The sequence below is a fragment of the Halichoeres trimaculatus genome, unplaced genomic scaffold (genome assembly GCF_033239565.1).
Source record: "Halichoeres trimaculatus isolate MK-OKI-2021-1 unplaced genomic scaffold, fHalTri1.1 fHalTri1_scaffold_21, whole genome shotgun sequence".
Classification (NCBI taxonomy): Eukaryota; Metazoa; Chordata; class Actinopteri; order Labriformes; family Labridae; genus Halichoeres; species Halichoeres trimaculatus.
Genome location: NW_027437199.1, coordinates 20190592 through 20208304, shown reverse-complemented (window position 1 = coordinate 20208304; position 17713 = coordinate 20190592). Strand labels below are relative to the sequence as shown.

The 17713-nt window shown below is 39.8% G+C and overlaps 1 protein-coding gene across 1 annotated transcript in view; it reads left to right on the top strand.

Annotated features, from left to right (window-relative positions):
* gsap (gamma-secretase activating protein) overlaps window positions 1-17713 on the top strand; it is a 56299-nt gene that overhangs the window by 17393 nt on the left and 21193 nt on the right. Inside the window, exons 19-25 of the mRNA XM_074698052.1 lie at window positions 3444-3523; window positions 3616-3696; window positions 4089-4211; window positions 4316-4371; window positions 8394-8425; window positions 11653-11714; window positions 15594-15689. Of these exons, the coding sequence (XP_074554153.1) occupies window positions 3444-3523; window positions 3616-3696; window positions 4089-4211; window positions 4316-4371; window positions 8394-8425; window positions 11653-11714; window positions 15594-15689 (530 nt within the window). The remainder of the gene's footprint in view (window positions 1-3443; window positions 3524-3615; window positions 3697-4088; window positions 4212-4315; window positions 4372-8393; window positions 8426-11652; window positions 11715-15593; window positions 15690-17713) is intronic.

The window sequence follows — 17713 nt, the reverse complement described above, 5'->3', positions numbered from 1 at the left end:
GACAAAAATCTCATCCTGTTTTCTTTATACAGTTAAATAGAGGTGTCCCAGTCCGATATCGGATGTCGGTCCGATATCAGCAAAAAAAAAATATCGGTATCGTATCGGAATGCATCTAAAATCTCTGATATAAGCAGTCCATTCCATTATTATTTAGGTTATTTTCTGGGTGTTCTGATTTATTATTTATTTTATTCAATTACTAGTATATTTTTATGTTTAATGTTAAAATTTCTGTTACCCATTGGTTAATGATAAATGGGTCAGTTTTTCCTCACACCTACTGTTGCTGACTACTGTTCTTTGTTTGAAGTTTGAATAATATCACTTAATCAAGCCTTTTCTAACATGAAAGACATATTACAAAATAAGTAATAAAAGTATGCACGTTTGATGCTGATATCGTATCTGATTAATATCGGTATAAGCCAATACTCAATGCTGCAGTATCGGTATCGTATCGGAAGTGGAAATGTAATATCAGGACATCCCTACAGTTAAACATTTGCTGTGATTACGTAATGTGGAGAATGACAAAGAAGACTGTGTCGCAAGCACCTCCCCACTTTACGTACATTTCTTAAATATTACCAAATAAAATTATTCAATATTTTTTATGCTTTTTTTTTTTTTTGTTTGTTTTTGTTTTTAGGTCTTAGAGAAGCTTCACAGTTAATTTTAGTCTCTTTCATAAGCTGGGTAAAAAAAAGTCACCACTTTTCTCCAGCAGAGGGCAAAATGTGTTTGCTTCCACAAGCGAGTAACGTGGTGACAGAGCCCTTGAATAAATCCTAAAAACTGGCTCACATGATGTGCATTTTTTGGAGAAATATGGCTCCTGATATAGTCTGTAGAAATCATCATTCAACTTTTTCACATGGTCTGGTATAAAAAAAAAAGAGAAATAAAAAAGATTTACAATCTAAATTGAATCAGCACCCCATAAGTTGAAAAAGAATCAAATCAAGAGAAAAGCATATCGTTCAAGCCCATTTTAAGGTAGAACACATGTTTAGCTCATCAGTAGGTTTCATATTATTCTCGTTCAATATCTAATATTAAACAGGAACATGAAGTGTAAATTTAAATGGAAAAAGAGCAAAATATAAGAGGAGGGGGCCTAGAGAGTGTTGGATTATATTCATGGCCAAATGTGATGCACACAGTGTGTGTTCCTGTAATCGCATCACATCACATCATTGTCTTATATTAATATAACATAACATAATTAACACAATATCATAAAACATGTTACAGTTGAAAAGCTGTCAACTATAGTCAGAGAATGATCTGGTGACCATGGGGAACGTGAAGTCATTAAGCATCGAAGTGAACATCACTGGTCCCCCAGGAACACAGCACTCTAACATTAAGCATGTTAGGGAAGCAGGAACCACATTCACTGCTAAAAGTCAAAACTAAACAAGTATTTTTTGTATTGCTTCCAGTAAAAATATCTGCAAAGATTTCATTAAAGCTAAGTTCACTTGACAAGTATCAAAAGTGAAGCCTGAATTTTTTTTTAATGAGTAAAGAGTAAATTCTACTTTTATATTAAGAAAAGTGTTCCTCAAGTTTCTTCCTTATTTCAGACGTCAATTTTTCTTTCTTTTTTTTACTTATTCCATTAGAATTTTTTTGGCTTCTTATATCTGATAACATGACATTTTAAGTCTAGTTAGTTTTTAATTTATTTTTTATTTTTTGCGAGAAATTACTCTTGTTTTATTTTAGGATTTTTCTAGTTTTTCAACAGCCACACCACAACTTATTCGACCCCTGCCAAAATTTACATTCTTACATTAAGACATATTAAATACATAACTTTTTTTAAACATATTTAACTTGTTTTTATCTTTGAGTAAAGGCCAGAATATTAAATTGAGCAGAACAATTTTTTGGTTTCAGCCGTCAGGAGGATCTTAAAATTCAGTAAAAAAAAAAAATTTGGTAACATGAGCTGTCTTTTTAAAATAGAACTTGTTTACAACACCATCAAGATGCTTGATTTAAGACTGACACACAACAAACAGATTTGACTAACTGAGCCAATGCTTTTGTAATACTGAGTATATATATTTAACCTTAAGTTGGATGTTTTTCTTGTCTCTAGGCTTCATTTTCTGAAATTAAGAACACAAAAAGAAAGAAATTAAGACATTTTTGCTTATATAGAGAAAATTTCACTTACTATTGCGTTGAAGGAAGTTTGTTTTCAAGTATTTTAATATATAAATGATCGTTTTCTCCTTGTTTCAACATTTGGGAACACTTCTCAAGTTCCTTTTTTTAGATTTAAAATTCTTAGTTGAGGACTTCTTGTCAAGTAAAATGACCATGGATGGATAATTTGACTTGTTTAAGGAAATTTCGAATAACATTTAGGGTTTTTATTGTGTATTTAGGTCTCTTTTTTTTGCTATGCAGGAATCTCAAGCAGAACCAGACTCCCATCCAAAAGCTGTCCACTGAAACCGTGTTGGAATTTCAGAGAGATAGCAACAAAATGACGGCTAAAGAAAACCAACGACAAATCAAACAGATTTACAGCCAGAATGTCTGCATTCACTGCAACGTGTGTGTGTCATTAGAAGAAACTGTGAGACAGTCTATCAGACGCGTATAAACATTGGAAACTTTACTGTTGAGTCAGACACCAAAGTAGGAAGAGCGTGCTGTCGTCCAGCTGTCTGTTTGTTCTGCCCTCAATCTCTACAGAGGCCTGAATTCCTCCTCCAGAGGCTCTGGATGGAAGGAGATTTAAAAAGTCAGAGAAGAAGATTTGTCAGACAGTCACAGGTGCTGCTGCAGACGCTGAGGCTGAAAAAGGTCGGCACAGTGTTTGCACAACACCAAAACAGGATTACCAAAACCAGGCGGGTGTTTTTGAGGCTTTGGGACTGGGGCGGTGTTTTAGCCCACAGTTAGCACAGTGGTTAGCTTTACTGGTAAACAAGAAAGATAACTTTTCTGTGCTGTAAGTCACATGTAGATCTGGATCATCCCTTTTTCTAAACCACAGCGCCCCTGTCCCAGGCTTTACACTTCACCTCTGGATGCTTCATTTCATTCCCAATAATCTGACAGTGACGCTCAATATTTAGACAAACACCTGAGATTTGCAAAGAATGATTCACTGTTCTGACTCGTCTGTGAACCAGATTTGTGGATTCCTTTTCATTCCTCTGCGGATAAGCCTTTGTGGACTGCAGCACAGTTTCCCAAAACACTGGATCTGATTCAAATAAAGGGACACAATCTCACCTCAAATACCCCAAATTCTGCAGCTGCTATAACAAGCTCTTTTATGACAAACTGAAATTGTAATTACTTTAATTTCAGAGCCTGCTTTTGGGCAAAACATTTGTTTAAGTGCTTCGTTTATCTAGAATTCTGCATAACTGTGATTTATGAATTAAAGCCTGACTGTTTTCCCTCTGCAGCCTCTTTGTACAGAATAAGCTATGAGAAGTCTCTCATCCTGGATAAAGTCCTGCCTTACTCGTCTGTGTTCGACAAAAAGGTGGAAACAAACACTGGCACAGTCATTTCAACAGAACAACAGTCATCACTGCTTGTTTCACACGCATATGTCTGTGTTTTCATGTGTTTTAGGAGATCCCTGTGTCTCTATCAGAGATCCCTGGTGTTTCATGCACCACAGACTTTCACATTGAGTCTGTCTTCAAAGGGAAGGTGAGTTTCAAACACGTGAAACAGACACTGAGACAGATTTTTTTACTCAAACGCAGCATGATAATATGTGTTCTCAGCACTTTGGTTCTTCTTCTTCTTCTTCTTTGGTGATGTTATCCAGCGGCAGTAAATCAAACTAAGAGCAGCTCAGTTTCCAGGGATTAAATTGAGGCACTTTGTGTTTGTTACATAACATATAATACACGCTGTAGGTGTATTTTAGGACAGCGTCACCGGCTCATTCATTCAAAAAGCATTTATATGCAAAATGGTGTGATTTTATACATACTGCATGCAAATCAGATGCAATTATACTCCATGTTTTGGAGCAATGTCCTTGCTGTGTCACTGTGGGAGTGTGTGTATGTGTATGTGTGTGTGTGCGCTTGCAGGCCAGGAGTCTCCAGGGCTTCTGGTCGGAGCTGCAGTGGAACACAGAGAGGACGAAGTATCTGGATGCTGTACCAAACCCCAGATATAAAACCACACATATACAAGCCGACTGGGACAAACTGGTGAGTGTGGGCTGAAAACAACCATTAAGACGACTCATAATGAAATTAAACGTTTCAAACAAGAGGAAATGTGTGAGCTCATGTTTCGTCGTTGCTTGTTTCAGGTGTCTGAGAGGAGAGCGTCCGGCCAAATGAGTCACATGGAGGAGAACACAAAAAAGTAGGTCTGCCTCTCACTGGAGTGTCTGCCATAAAAAGTGCAAAACTTCACACACACTGACACACACACTCCTGAAACTGTAAGCATAAAAGGCGTGACTGTACCTGTGCTGAAGATTTTCAACATCCCATCAGTGTCACTTCTCAAAGTCCAATTATAAGAGCTGTAATTGGATTCCAAAAAGGATTGGGTCTGAGAAAGTATTTGAACTCTTAAAGATCAATTATAGGAATAAAACTCCAACAGCGTCTCAGCTGTCATCGCTAATTACATTCATTTCCCAACAGAGAAGAATAACAGAAGCCTCTGGGGCTCTCAGGTGTACTGGTTTCTATTACTGATTTCAATCTAAAAAAAAATCTATTTCATTATTTTAAAAAGCCAGAATTATATCCTGAAACAGTCTGTACCGTAGCTCTGATCAAAGCACTCGGAAAACATTTTGATTTTCAGATTCATTATTAAACTAAATGCTGCACTGCTGCACCAATGTCTGAAGACACAGCTCAGAGATAGGTAACATCTTTAAAATGCTCAGAAACCTGCAGGAGTTCTTGCATAAAATGCCAAACCAGTGTCTGTTTAGTGTGCAACTGCTTATGTACAGTTATCCCTGGACAATCAACAGCATTTGCACTTTTCAGGATTTCCACTTTGGTTGCCGCTTTTTTTTCCTACTAACTATAAATGTCTTAAAATTAAGCTGTTGTTGTTCATGCAAAATACTGCTGATGCACCGGCTTTACGTGCGGTCACCCATCTAACATCATTGTAAATAGCTGCGCCTGCATGCTTCGCTCATTTGAGACTCGTCAAACTCAAAACACTTTGGTGATATTTTGATTTGACACAAAGTGCATTATACAGTTCAACTGAGCTATCTTGGAGTATTTTGAGGCATTCAGAGGCATCATTATTTTGTCTTAAGGTAGCAGCAGGATATTGTAGCAGCAGCTTAACTGAACTGTGGTGCTTAACTCTTACATTCTCACATTCAAATTATGACGAGCAGATGCAACAAACATGAAAACAGAGGAATGTAAAATTTAAAAAAGGAGGTCAGTTAAAACAGGTGCATTGAGATGTTCAGAGGTTTAAAACTAAGGATCTGAAAAAAAAACAGTGTTTTCATTTTTTAGAGCTTTGTTGGTAAGTTCCAAGCAGGTGGCGCTAAATGCTCATCATGCAAGCTCAGAATAAACTACAGGAACATGGACACATATGCACGTCCACCCATTGGTGAGGAAAACAGACCATTTTTGATAATGGTGGAAAAAAATGTAGCAGTATGCATCAGCCAGGTTAATACCCAAACAGAGGATTAGATGCAATGGCACCTGTGTTATACTCATGCATTACTATTTAAGACAAAATAAGTGAAAAGAATGAATTTTAAGGTATTTAATGAAATCCTCTTGACAAGTATGATGAAGATGAGATGTACAGCAAATTTAGATTCAGAAGAAATAAAAATTGTATTACTGTTTATGTGGAGTATACATATACACTTTCAATTTGTTGGATTGGAGTTTTCCAGGATGTTCCCCAGACAGATGATGTGATCTGCACCTGTCACCTGTCTCACTTTCATGGTGCAACAAGTTAACAGTCCTGCCAAACGGGCAGCTCCATAACATTACATTGTCACTAGGTCCTGTTTGTGCAATAACTGGATGTGCATATGGACCCTGGAGTGGCGAAATACTCTAATAATCTGCAGTCTCTGGTCTGTCTCCGCCCCAATGTGTCGACTTATTCTGGATCTGCTCCATTGCTCAGGTCAGGCAGTGTGGCTGGTCTGGCAGGTGGAATCTAGTACATCACTTTCCTATAGTTGCTGGATGCCAGAGCTGTGACACGCCAATTCACCATAGGGAAGACTGAGCGGGACAGGAAGTAGTGCACAGAAACAACCTAAAAACAACCAGTGACTTTCAAAAAATAAAACAAACCATTTCAAAAGCAGATGGTATTGATGCAAATAATGAGTGGAGCCAGACCATGAGGAGTCCTTCAGATTTTATTTAGATCCAACCGATTTTAGCCACACTTAGCAGGGGCCACGGCAAGGGAGCTTCAGCGCGGGACATGATCTCTGCAAAATCGCTCATTTCGGCTGTATTTTTTCATCCATCGCCAGTGTTGTCATAAAGTCAGCTTGTCTAAGTTGCCCGTTGGGTCCTGCTGGTTTTGGCTGTGTCTTCCAGTTTATCTTTGGGACATGAAAAAACATCTCTACCAGCCCGGTTTGTCATTGCAGAGAAATCCTCCAGAGTAGTCAGATATACATTCCTGGAAAGATCCATACGCTTGTCAGCCAGTCTCAAGTCCCACTCTGAGCAGCAAACACGCTCCTCTTCTGTTGCCATAGACAAACACTGTCCACAAGCGCACCACCAGTTCGCATTGAGTCGTGGACGTGCTCCTGTTTGTTGTTCTCGAGCCAGCTCTTCGTCTCTCTCCCTCTGCATCCTTCTTTCATGGAGCTCCTTGTCCGTGTACTCAGGCTCAAACCTATAAGGACAACCGTCAACTGGTAAACGTTTGTTTACCAGGTCAGCTCTGGGTCAGTTGACCCACCTGAAGACGGTTGACGAGCTGACTTTATGATAACACTGGCGATGGATGAAAAAATATAGCCGAAATGAGCGATTTTGCAGAGATTATGTCCCGCGCTGAAGCTCCCTTGCCGTGGCCCCCGCTAAGTGCGGCTAAAATCAGCTGGATCTAAATAACTTCTGAAGGACTCCGAGCTGCACGATGTTTGTCTGAGTGAGTATATGAGCATGCACACACCTATAAATAAGGTCCAGGTGTCAAAAAACCGGAGTTGCCCTTTAACAGCCCAACATGAATGAAGAGAGACTAATCAATGGAGTGGGAAGAGCGGGACCTCCTCGGTCTCACAACTCCAGCGACTGTGGGTCATATTGCTTGCCGGACTGTACATGCAGCCGGTGTGAATTGAAGAACATAGTCGTAGTCAGATCATTTTGCCTGGTGTGATGAGCTCCTGAGGACCAGACAAGCAAACAGGAAACACAAAGAGCTCACATCTCAGTCAGTGCTTTGTACATAAACAAATACATGAGAGAAAGTGAAAGAGGACCATCCAACCTACTGGTACAGGATTCAGTGATGTGTGTTTTATAAATCTAAGAGCAGAATGAAAATGCATCAAGAGGTTTTAGGGTCATTGACGAAGCATTTCTGTACAGGATGTCTCAGTAATCTAACTCTGATTGAAAAGTTGCCTCAACTAGAAAAAGAAAGAAACCTTTTTCTTTGTGCAGGCACCAAGATGCTTATAAACAGTTACTCTTTCAGTGTTGGTGCTGCCTTTGAAAGTGATGAAGAGAATCTCCAGCTCAATATGTTTGGCCCTGGAGAGGATGCATAGAAGCTGATGAATTTCATAATATTTTTGCAGTTTAAGGTCATAATTCTGAGAGTCAGACTGAGCTATAATGTAATATGTTTATGTTTCCTGTCAGGAGCTTTAAATGAGCTCATTCTTTAATTTCCATGACCTGTTGGAACCCTGATAAGTGTGCGTTTTCTCACTCCTCTTTAACATGTTGTCATGAATATTAACCACATCAAGAAAAGTGGCGTGAGTTAAGTGTCCGTAAGTAAAGTCAGTGATAAATCTCCTGAAAACACTCATTTATAATCTAATGAATCCCTTGAATAGTTGATGATCAAATGTCCTGATGATTAGCATGTACCTAAACGCAGCACAGATGTAAACCTGCTCTGAATTTCTCATCCCTCTCCCCTGTTTAGACTTGTGATCAAACCAGCAGCTTTTTCACTTTATAATTAGCCTCCCTCAGGCCAAACTCCAGCACCTGCTTTAAAACTTTTTTCCTTTACATAGTTTTGATATATTTTTGCTGCCGACTGCAGCAGTCCAGCATCACGCTGCCTCGGCTTACAGCGCAGAAAAGTAAGAGTCTTATTATAAAGCTGGCTGGAAGGATTGTTCTCACACTCAAAGCTTCTCTTCTGTTTCTCTGTAGAGTTCTATCAATGGTGGACACCTGGTGTCTGGGTAAGACCTCATGAGCACAGCAAACACACAAACACTCAGTTATAAATCTATAGATACTCCACACACACACTCATATACACACATATACACAGAGTGAGCATCGTAAATAACAGCATTGTGCATCAAAGTGGCTGAAAGTGAGTCTGGGTCTGTGTGTTTCTGAGGTCGCATACTTCACGGCCACTGGGGATTTCAGCTAAACACAATCACCAGGCTAATTTATCTTGGAGGAGGAGGAGAGGACTGTAGAGAAGAAAGGGAAGAAAATAAAAAGAGGAGGGGTGGAAGAATGCTTCAGTTATGTAACAGTAGGGAGTTAGGTACTTCCTTCCTCTGCCTCCTCCTCCTCCTCTTCATCCACAACACGGGACCTTCCCTTACCTCAGTTTGCACACATGCATGAGCTCATACATCCAGAGATAAAATCACTGTGAGGAGCTGCCTCAGTATTCTTTTTAACAAATGATGTTTCACTTGCTTTGAAGGATAGTTGTCTGTCTCTGTGGGTTTAAAACAAGCAAACTCAAGATGCAAAAACAAATGGTTGCAGTTAGGTTTGATGACTATGTCAGGAGTTAAAGGCCCTGTCAGTGTGTGTCTTGTCTCACTTTTATACAGGGTGTCCATAAAATCTCTTTACAACTTAAAAAAAATGTTACTAAGGCAACTGAAGAGATATTTCAGATTTGGTCTATGTACTCAGCTGTTATCAAAGTTTTGAATCACTTTGCATTTGTGTATTTCAGGGATCCTGTTGATAAAAGAGAAACTGTTAAATGAACCCCTAAAAAAAGACTACTCCTAAAGAAAAGATACAGTGTGTCATGGTTCACTTAAACTAAATCAGATTCCCAGACTCAGTGAAACTACAGAGTTATGTTAAAGCTGTCAAATTAAGATACAAGACATCACTGCTCTAAAAAATCCCTGATGCCATTGCCACCAGAGAATAGAGTAGAATAGAATAGAATAGAAGCATGATGCTACTGGTATTCCCTCTGTTGCTGGGTTAGCATGGCTAGCTCGTCCATCTTATTGGAGATAGATCTTATGTTCCCATAACGATGGATGGAAGGACAGGTTGATGTCGTCACTTCTTAGCTCACACCTGAGAACCAGCACGTCGTCCCCACCTCCTTCTCCTCACCTTAAGGGGAAACATCTGGCCTTGCACCAGTTAGCATTGACATGCTACAGGCTACTAACAGCTGAGTTCACATGTAAACAATGCAGCCATGGTTACATGTAGGATCTCCAGACAAACACAGGAGAAAAGTAGTAAAAATATCGCTGAAGCCACAAAAAGTTTGGTGTCCATAACCAACACATGAGCCATACAAAGTAATGAGATTAATAATATATAACAAATAATAAGAATAGGAATAACAATTGATGAGGCTACGTCTTGATGTCCTTGGTTTAACTACTAGTGCGCAAATAGAGCATAGACTGTAAGAAAGGACATTTTGGCTCCGCCTGTACAGTTTTGAAGCCAAAATAGTCCCCATCAGAGGAACCGCCATTGTGCAACCAGAGCCTGCACAGTAGCAAATCTGTGTGGAGCCATGTGAAAAATAAACTTTTTCTTTTTTCTTTCAAGAGTCCAATCTCCTTCCCAATGTATTTTACTTTTCCCAAATAATCTATGCAAAAACGGCAGCTGTCGATCTTGTGAAATGTAATGTAAACCCCATTTTTGACTTCTTGTAACTTATGGAAAAGAAAGTGTTCAGAAAAAAGAGGACTTGAACACAATGCAGCCCAATAGTATCCTCAAATCACCACAGCTTACGGATGTGAGAAACATTTGTACCAGGTATTTTTATGCTTTAAAGTTTGACCACAGCTCATCTGGAATGACTGGGGAGATGGATTATTTTTTTATCTATTTTTCAGCCAGTCACCAGAGGGAGTAGTTTTGGGGGTTACCATTGACTGTAAAAGAAAAAAAAAAGTAGACGTTATCTCGTTCTTGTGTAGCTTTTTTGAGAAAAGTTAGATACATCGGAGGGAGAGCCAAGAAGAGATTAGACTTTCGATAGAAAAAAAAAATTTCACCCTCATTTCGAGCCAAGAGCTGAGGTCCATTTTTTCTTTTTTTTTTTTTTAACGTCCTATTACATGAGGTGTACTTAATTAGTTAAAAATTATACCAGTTTTCACATATTTGTCCACTGATATGCTTCTGTAGTAGCTTTTTTCAGTGTGGAGCAACTTTATTGACACCCTGTATATTTCCCTTTTCATAATCCATGATTTAAAATCAGATTATCAGCACCACAATTAGTTATTTCTAAATGTTATATCTCAGTATCTGTGGGCGGGTCAAGTTCTCTCAGATGAACATGATGCACAGTTACGGTACGTTAACCCAAAGTCCCTTTGATGACACCACATCATGCTGAAAATGGTTTCTTGGGTTTATTTTAAATTCTGTTTACTCCAAGATTTTTTTTTTAAACTTTCTTTTATCTGCTTAAATAAAGGTTAAATTAACAAATAAATAAAATATTGTAGTAAACAGAATTCAAACATTACAGACACATCTCAGAGCACTGGGCTGTGGGAAACACTAAACATATTATTATTGTTCTAGTAAACTGAAGTTTTAAAAGTAAAATTTTTCATGTAAAAATTGTTTTTTAGTGTAAGAAAACAAGGTTAAGCTCTGTAATTCATGTCGAAAAGCTGCACATTTGAAATATGAACTTGTGATAAACACACAGTAAATCTGGCAGCGCAGCCTCTTAGTTTTTTTCCTGCTGTATCTATGACACACAACCCGGGATCATCAAAACGCCTGCGTCTTGTGCGTTTGCATCAAAAAGAACGTGTGAGTAATAATTTATCTACAGTAACCAGTCTGGAGCTTGGTCCACTTCTTTTGTGTCTGACATGAGGAAGACTGCATGCTCCCTTACACACACACTCACACCCCCAGCGGGTTTGCAGCCTCGTAACCTCCCAGCTCTGGGATGTATTTTTAAAGAGAACTCCCAGCCACAGGAATCCATTAATATCTTCAGATTCAGTCTGTTTTTATTAAAGCTGTAAACGAGGCAGTGTTAAGGTTTCTCAGACTCCTCCTCATGACCCGTTTAATGACATCACTGCTCTGACACACCTGAGGCTACCTGTAGTGTTCATCGTCGAGTAGATGCAGCATCAAAGGTCTCTTCAAACACTTCTTTTATGTCCTCACTCACACACTGCCTGCTCTCTTCTAGATAAGAAGCTTGTGCCACTTTTCCAGGAGGAGGACCAACAACAGAGGGCGCTCATAGGCCTGGTGAGAAAGAAAGACACACATGGGAGCATCTTCTCCACAGGGCTTGGTTTTCTTCAGAGCCACTGGCCCTGAAGTCGCTGTGGGAACAGCTTTTCTAATGTGACAGTGACTTGTAGGCAAAACAAGTCTATAAATAATACTTTGCACTTAAACTTGGCAATAAAACCAGTAAGGATGGAGTCACACGGGCTGCCTCTCTCCTCAAACATTTCCCAGTCGCTGTTAAAACCTGAAGTCATTTAAACTCCAGACAATGCTTCCTAATGCTCTTACAGCTAAATGCTTGCAAATCCCCAAAGCTGCTGCAGTTGTTCTGTTACAGACAGTGTGAAGCTATAAAAAAACTCCTTTGTGTTATATAATTACAATAAGTCTATTAGATTACGTGTGCAGAATGCAGTGTCTGCGTTAGTGCAGTGAATTTGTAGTTTATTGGTTGGTTTAAAACAAAAAAAACATTTTTATGTGAAGTTTGGGTTCTTCGCATGAAATATCTGTAAACAGCTGGATACACAAATGCTACGAGCTAATATTAGCTGTTGCAGTGAGCTCCCAGAGCAGGAGTTCTTCCAGCAAATTTAACTGAAGGCTTGCAAAGAATAAATTCTGTTGATGATAGTGTTCCGAGGTATAGCATTTGGAACAGCTTTTGCAGCCTTGCTTAACACAGATGTAGGGTTTAAGTCGTGCTTATATTTAAAATAGTCTCATTAGACTTAAAGGGGCTGTGAGGAGTTTCTAAGTGATGTTGAAAAACTCTCCCTTCTAGATATATGCCTGATTGTTATCCACACTTTAAATTGAGATAATCACCGCAATATCACTGGTTACAGTTTACTTCGAAATGCTACTTCTTAGCTTCCCAATCGGGTCGAACAGGACCAGATTGATTTAAGTCTCTATGACAACACCACACCGGCTGACGAAGTTTAGTAGTGAGAAGAGACTTCTGTATTTTTCTCTGCTGAAAACAATTTCTTTTCTCTAATGTTACATATTACAGACTTGTATTAGAGCACCAGCTGCTCTAGATAAACAGCTACTACACTACTTATAAACTGACAGTGTTTACTTGTTGTCACGTTGGTCTACAGATAGGTCGGAGCACCGAGCTGCCAATAGCACTACATATAGTCGGCTGCTACAACGTTTGCTAGATGTCACGTTTCAAACTGTAGCACTACCTGACTGTACTGATAAATACCTTACCTTGGTGCGTTGTAGATAGTAAAATGTTGTCTTATACAAAGAAAATTAGTTTCCATTTGATCTCCATTTAATTCCAAAACAAATACACACCTCACCAAATGTCATTTACGACAGTGTGTGGAGACTCCGGGCCACAAGGTGGCGAGGCAGTCCAATTAAAACAGACCCTCCTCATTGCATCTTTACTGTGAGCCATTCATCCGATGAGTCCAGAAAAAAGCACTGTATTTCAAGACATTCACTTTGTGTCTTTAGAGTTTCTTTAGATTTTAGAGAGCTGAGGACACACAGTTTGTACTGTCACTGGTACCAGAACAAAAGCGGATCAAGACATGAGCTAACTCAGCGCATTGATGGAAGAGAGAGTAAGAAAAGAAGGAGGCCCTGCTCGCCAAGCTATCTGTAATACTTACGACATCTTTACTCACCTACAACTAGCACCGTAACACATACAGCCCACATTCCCGCCATCTCCATGACTTTTTCTATAATCGTTTTTCTTTATTGAGTGTTTTTTTTGGAAAGTAAGAGGCTGAAAACAACCATCATTGCTTCTTCCTGTTCATGTGCCATTTTTGTTTACACTGAAGTCACGTTTTACTGCACAAGATTTGGAATATGGAGCGTAAAGAAGCCGATACTCTGCTTAGGAATTGATAATTGTGTGGTGTGCTCCATAGTTCTTACTGCACGCTATAAGATCAGAAGAGAGAGATCTTTTGTGATTAGTCTTTTGTCATCAGCTCAACAAAGAGGCTCTCTGAATCTGTGATGGTTTGGACAATCCTGTAATTTGTGACAGCCTTAAAGGGTTTTTTACTAAAAATAAGACAAACGCTTGCTTAGATTTGCATTTTCAAAGTGCTGCGATAGACTTTTAATGTGACTTGATTTTGGCACCTCCTTTGTACAAATTGGCATCTTTAACCTCTGTGATTGCATCTGAATCAAAGATCAACATTGGTAATCACCACTGATTTATATGCTTTAAAAAAGACTGTCAGGTCATAACCTCTGGTCTTAGAATACAAGACACTGCGCAAGTGCTAAGATCTGCAGTTTCTTGAGTGTCCACTTGAGGCTGGCTCCGGAAGTATCAGAAGTCACAAACACACCAAGCCAAAAAAAGCTGTTTTCAAAGCAGAAATTAACCTATTTACAGCCTGGTTCAAAAAAAGTCTCCTGTCTCAATCACTAATTTTACTATCAGCGCACACTTTACGTGGGGTGATTACTTTCTCAAACTTTGTGGTTCAGAGGATGTTAAGATCACAAGCTCACCCAATCAGAGGCACAGCTCAGGTTTTTTGCGGTACGCAAAGCCCTTGCTGCTTCCAATATGGCCACGATTTGCTTCATTTTCTGTTTAAGAAACAGATGGGTGACATTGGGGAGATACGTCCATGATTTATATAGTCTGTGTCAATAATCAGTCTTCATAACCAGCTTAAAGCTTCTCACTTTTAAACGACTGGTTTCAGGTAAATTACTGTGAGACTATGAAAAATATTTTGTAACATCTTTCAAAGCCGCAAAAACAAATCTGTTTTAAAGTTTACAGTTTAAAAGGAGGCGGTGACATTAGCAGGTTAGCTTAGAAAGGAGAAAACATCAACGTGACTCATTGTAGAGGTAACACATATAGAGGAGTATGCAGCCCTTGTTGACATGTCTGGGTGTTCCCACGTGTTTGGCTGTGTTCTAGCATCACACTCCTCTGGCTCAAAGTAAAGTGCCACTCAAAGGACTTATTAAGAGTTTGGAAACCTTGAAAGCATCACCTGCTGAATGCTGTCCGCCAAATGAATCATTCAGGTAAAGGAGCAGACGATCAGTCAGTCATGACAAAACGCTGGGATTTTAAAAGTCCTTCAACTTTCTGAAAAAAGACACGACGAGCTGTCCTGCCAGTCAAAATCAAAGAGCAGGAGGAGAATGAAAATAACGACGGAGAGGGGATGTTTCTTTTGAGATAGACGAGCCTCTTTGTTGAGCTGTGTGTGTGTTTTCTCTGTACCTTCAGTAGAAGTGGATGCAGGATGGAGGAAATCAGTGCATAGACAAACACTTCATTCAGCAGAGCAGGTTGTTGACATGCAGCAGTTTAACAGCACCTCTAGGTGGATTGTTCCTCTAACATGAGCTGATGTATCGAGCACTAAAGATCCATAGTGGAGTGCTGACAGCTGGTGCTTTCCCTCCATAGTCATCTTTTAAGGTGAAACTGCTGTTCCGCTTCAGATGAGTCAACACTAAAAAAATGGGTGTTTTAAGGTCCCTGTCTGCACTTTTTTCCTGCTGCATGCTGTTTGATGGACAATTTCATATCCTCCAGTTTCCCCTGCTCAGCATAGTTTCCAAAGAGGATATAGCTTCAGTTTAATGGAGTTCAGGCTAGATGCTAGCAGTCTCCCGGCTATTCTTAGCCCTCCTGTTTTTTCTCCCTCCATCACTCCTGCTCGTTTCCACTCCTTACATCCACTTCCTTTTGTTCCTTCCTCTCCTCTCCTTTCCTCTCTGTGGTTAAATCAATTTTAGGACACTGTAGTCGAGGGAGATGTCGAGGTGAACTCAATTTGACCCTGCTGAGCGCACGCAAAGTGTGCTTAAACACACATACATCTGCAGATAACTTCACAGGAAGTAATCAGGCTGTTTCTCTGGTTTCAGACGGTTGACAAACTTCGAGAGCATCTGAACAGACACCTGCCTCGACTGGGGAAGAAGAAGATTGACTTGCTTGTTGTCAACTACGTCGCCAAACTGGTTGGTACTTTAAATATGTGTGTATGTGTGTGTGTGTGTAGATAAAGCAAGCTGAGATGAGCTCTGTGTATCCCCGTGTGTCTGGCTGTTTTTCATTCTCCGGCTGATGTTTACTTAATGTCTGCCCTTACCCTTTTTGGGGAAGGTTAAGTGACACTCGGCACGGATGGCTCAGTGAGTCTTCCACTTTAACTAAATGCTTTGACAGAGCTCTCAGATGGATGTGTGCTCTTCACTTTTAGAGAGGTTTGCTGGAAGCCATCAGGTGTCACTTCTCTAAAACACAGCGCACTTCTCTGACTGAAGGATGTTTCCTCAACACTTTTATTGAGAGCCAATTCAAGTCCTTTCAACCAGGGATTTATTTGTGTCTGTGTGGAAAGTTGTGTGTGTTGGAGGCAAAGAAATCTGCCAATGCGGGAAAACAAATGTGCTTGTTTAGTTTCTTGTGTTGACATAATTCTTATCCAAGAAACTAAATGCACACATTTTTAAATATCTTGAATCGAGACATTTTTGGGGAGTGTCAGGTGAATCTGGCTCAATTTTAAGTCTTTTAATACATTTTTTACTCAAAATATGACATAAACACTTAGATGAAAGGTGAAAGATCTTTATTTTTTCATATTTAATAATCTTTCTGCCATTTGTCTGGGACAGAAGTCGAACTTAAGTTATGATTACTGTTGGGTTTAATTCCCGACCATTACTTTATGCCCCTGTGCAGGGGCGTGTCCAGACTTTCAGACTGAGGTGTCATAATCAGGGCACTAGCATAGATAGGGGTGGCCAGTTTGTGCATAAACACAGAGATTGTTAGCATTTACCCTCTTAATCTTTAATATCTCTTTAAATTTGATTTTTTAGTGTTGTATGGGTGTTATATTCCTGTGTACTATTTTACAGTTATTCACCTCCAGTAATAGCACAAGACACGATAACTCTGTATAATCACTACATCAGGGAGATTTGCATTGTTTTAACAGTAGTAGTAAAAAAAAAGTCATGAAAAAATTGATTACTTGATTAATCACCAGAATTATCAATAAGATACCTGATAACAGAAGTAGTCAGTCACTGCAACCCTAAAAACTTGACCATTTGTGTTTTTACACGACGAGTTCCCGCGCTTCCCTCCGCGATAATGATCCTCTCCTTGTTCGTGTTGAGCTGTAAAACCTGAAACCTGTTGATTTCTGGCCTGGCTTCCCCATAATGTTGCCTTGTCGTAAAAAGAAATACATTCTGACTCGTTTTGTTTTACTTTGGAAGTCACCTGGTGTTTTAATGTGGTTTCAGTGACCCACTTCCTGTTGTGCTTGACCTGCTGTAGCTCCTGAATCTGGCATTAATCTCATCTGAGACAGAGATGGATCCAAATCCCACCGGCGCGTACGCCATATGCTGATAGCCATGTCAGCTACACAATAACGTGACTCCATAGCAGCACGACTCAGTGTGCCCCACTAATTAATCCAACAAAGACTTCGACAAAGAAAACGCGACACAGCAAGCAAAGAGCAACAATGAAAGACATCCAGATTCCGACCAAAAGGAAAGTTCTCTCCATGAAGTTGACTTGAGATTTAATCACGGCAGGGTTATGTGCTGTTCTTTGTTACTACTGTCCTGTCCTGTTGATCTTTCGACCAATCAACAGACTGCAATGTTTCTAGCGCCACCTTCTGGGGTTAGATCGGTATGTCAGACACCCCAACAGAAGGGTAGCAAAAAGTGGGATGGCATGGGTCACTTAAGCCCCGTTTCCACCAAGCAGTCTGGTTCAGTTCAGTACAGTTTGCTACAGGTAAGCCTGATCCTGTTTGCATTTCCACAGCAAACTGTGCCCCCTTATGGTAGGTGGCGGGTAAGCTGGATGCCGAAAGCTGCAGCTGTTAAACATTAGCGTGATGCCGCAGCACCGCAACACAGTTTACCCTGCTGATAAATCCAACGAAGAAGAAAAACGCGACACAGCAAACAAATAGCACAGATGGAAGACATGCAGCATTTCGTCCTCTCTG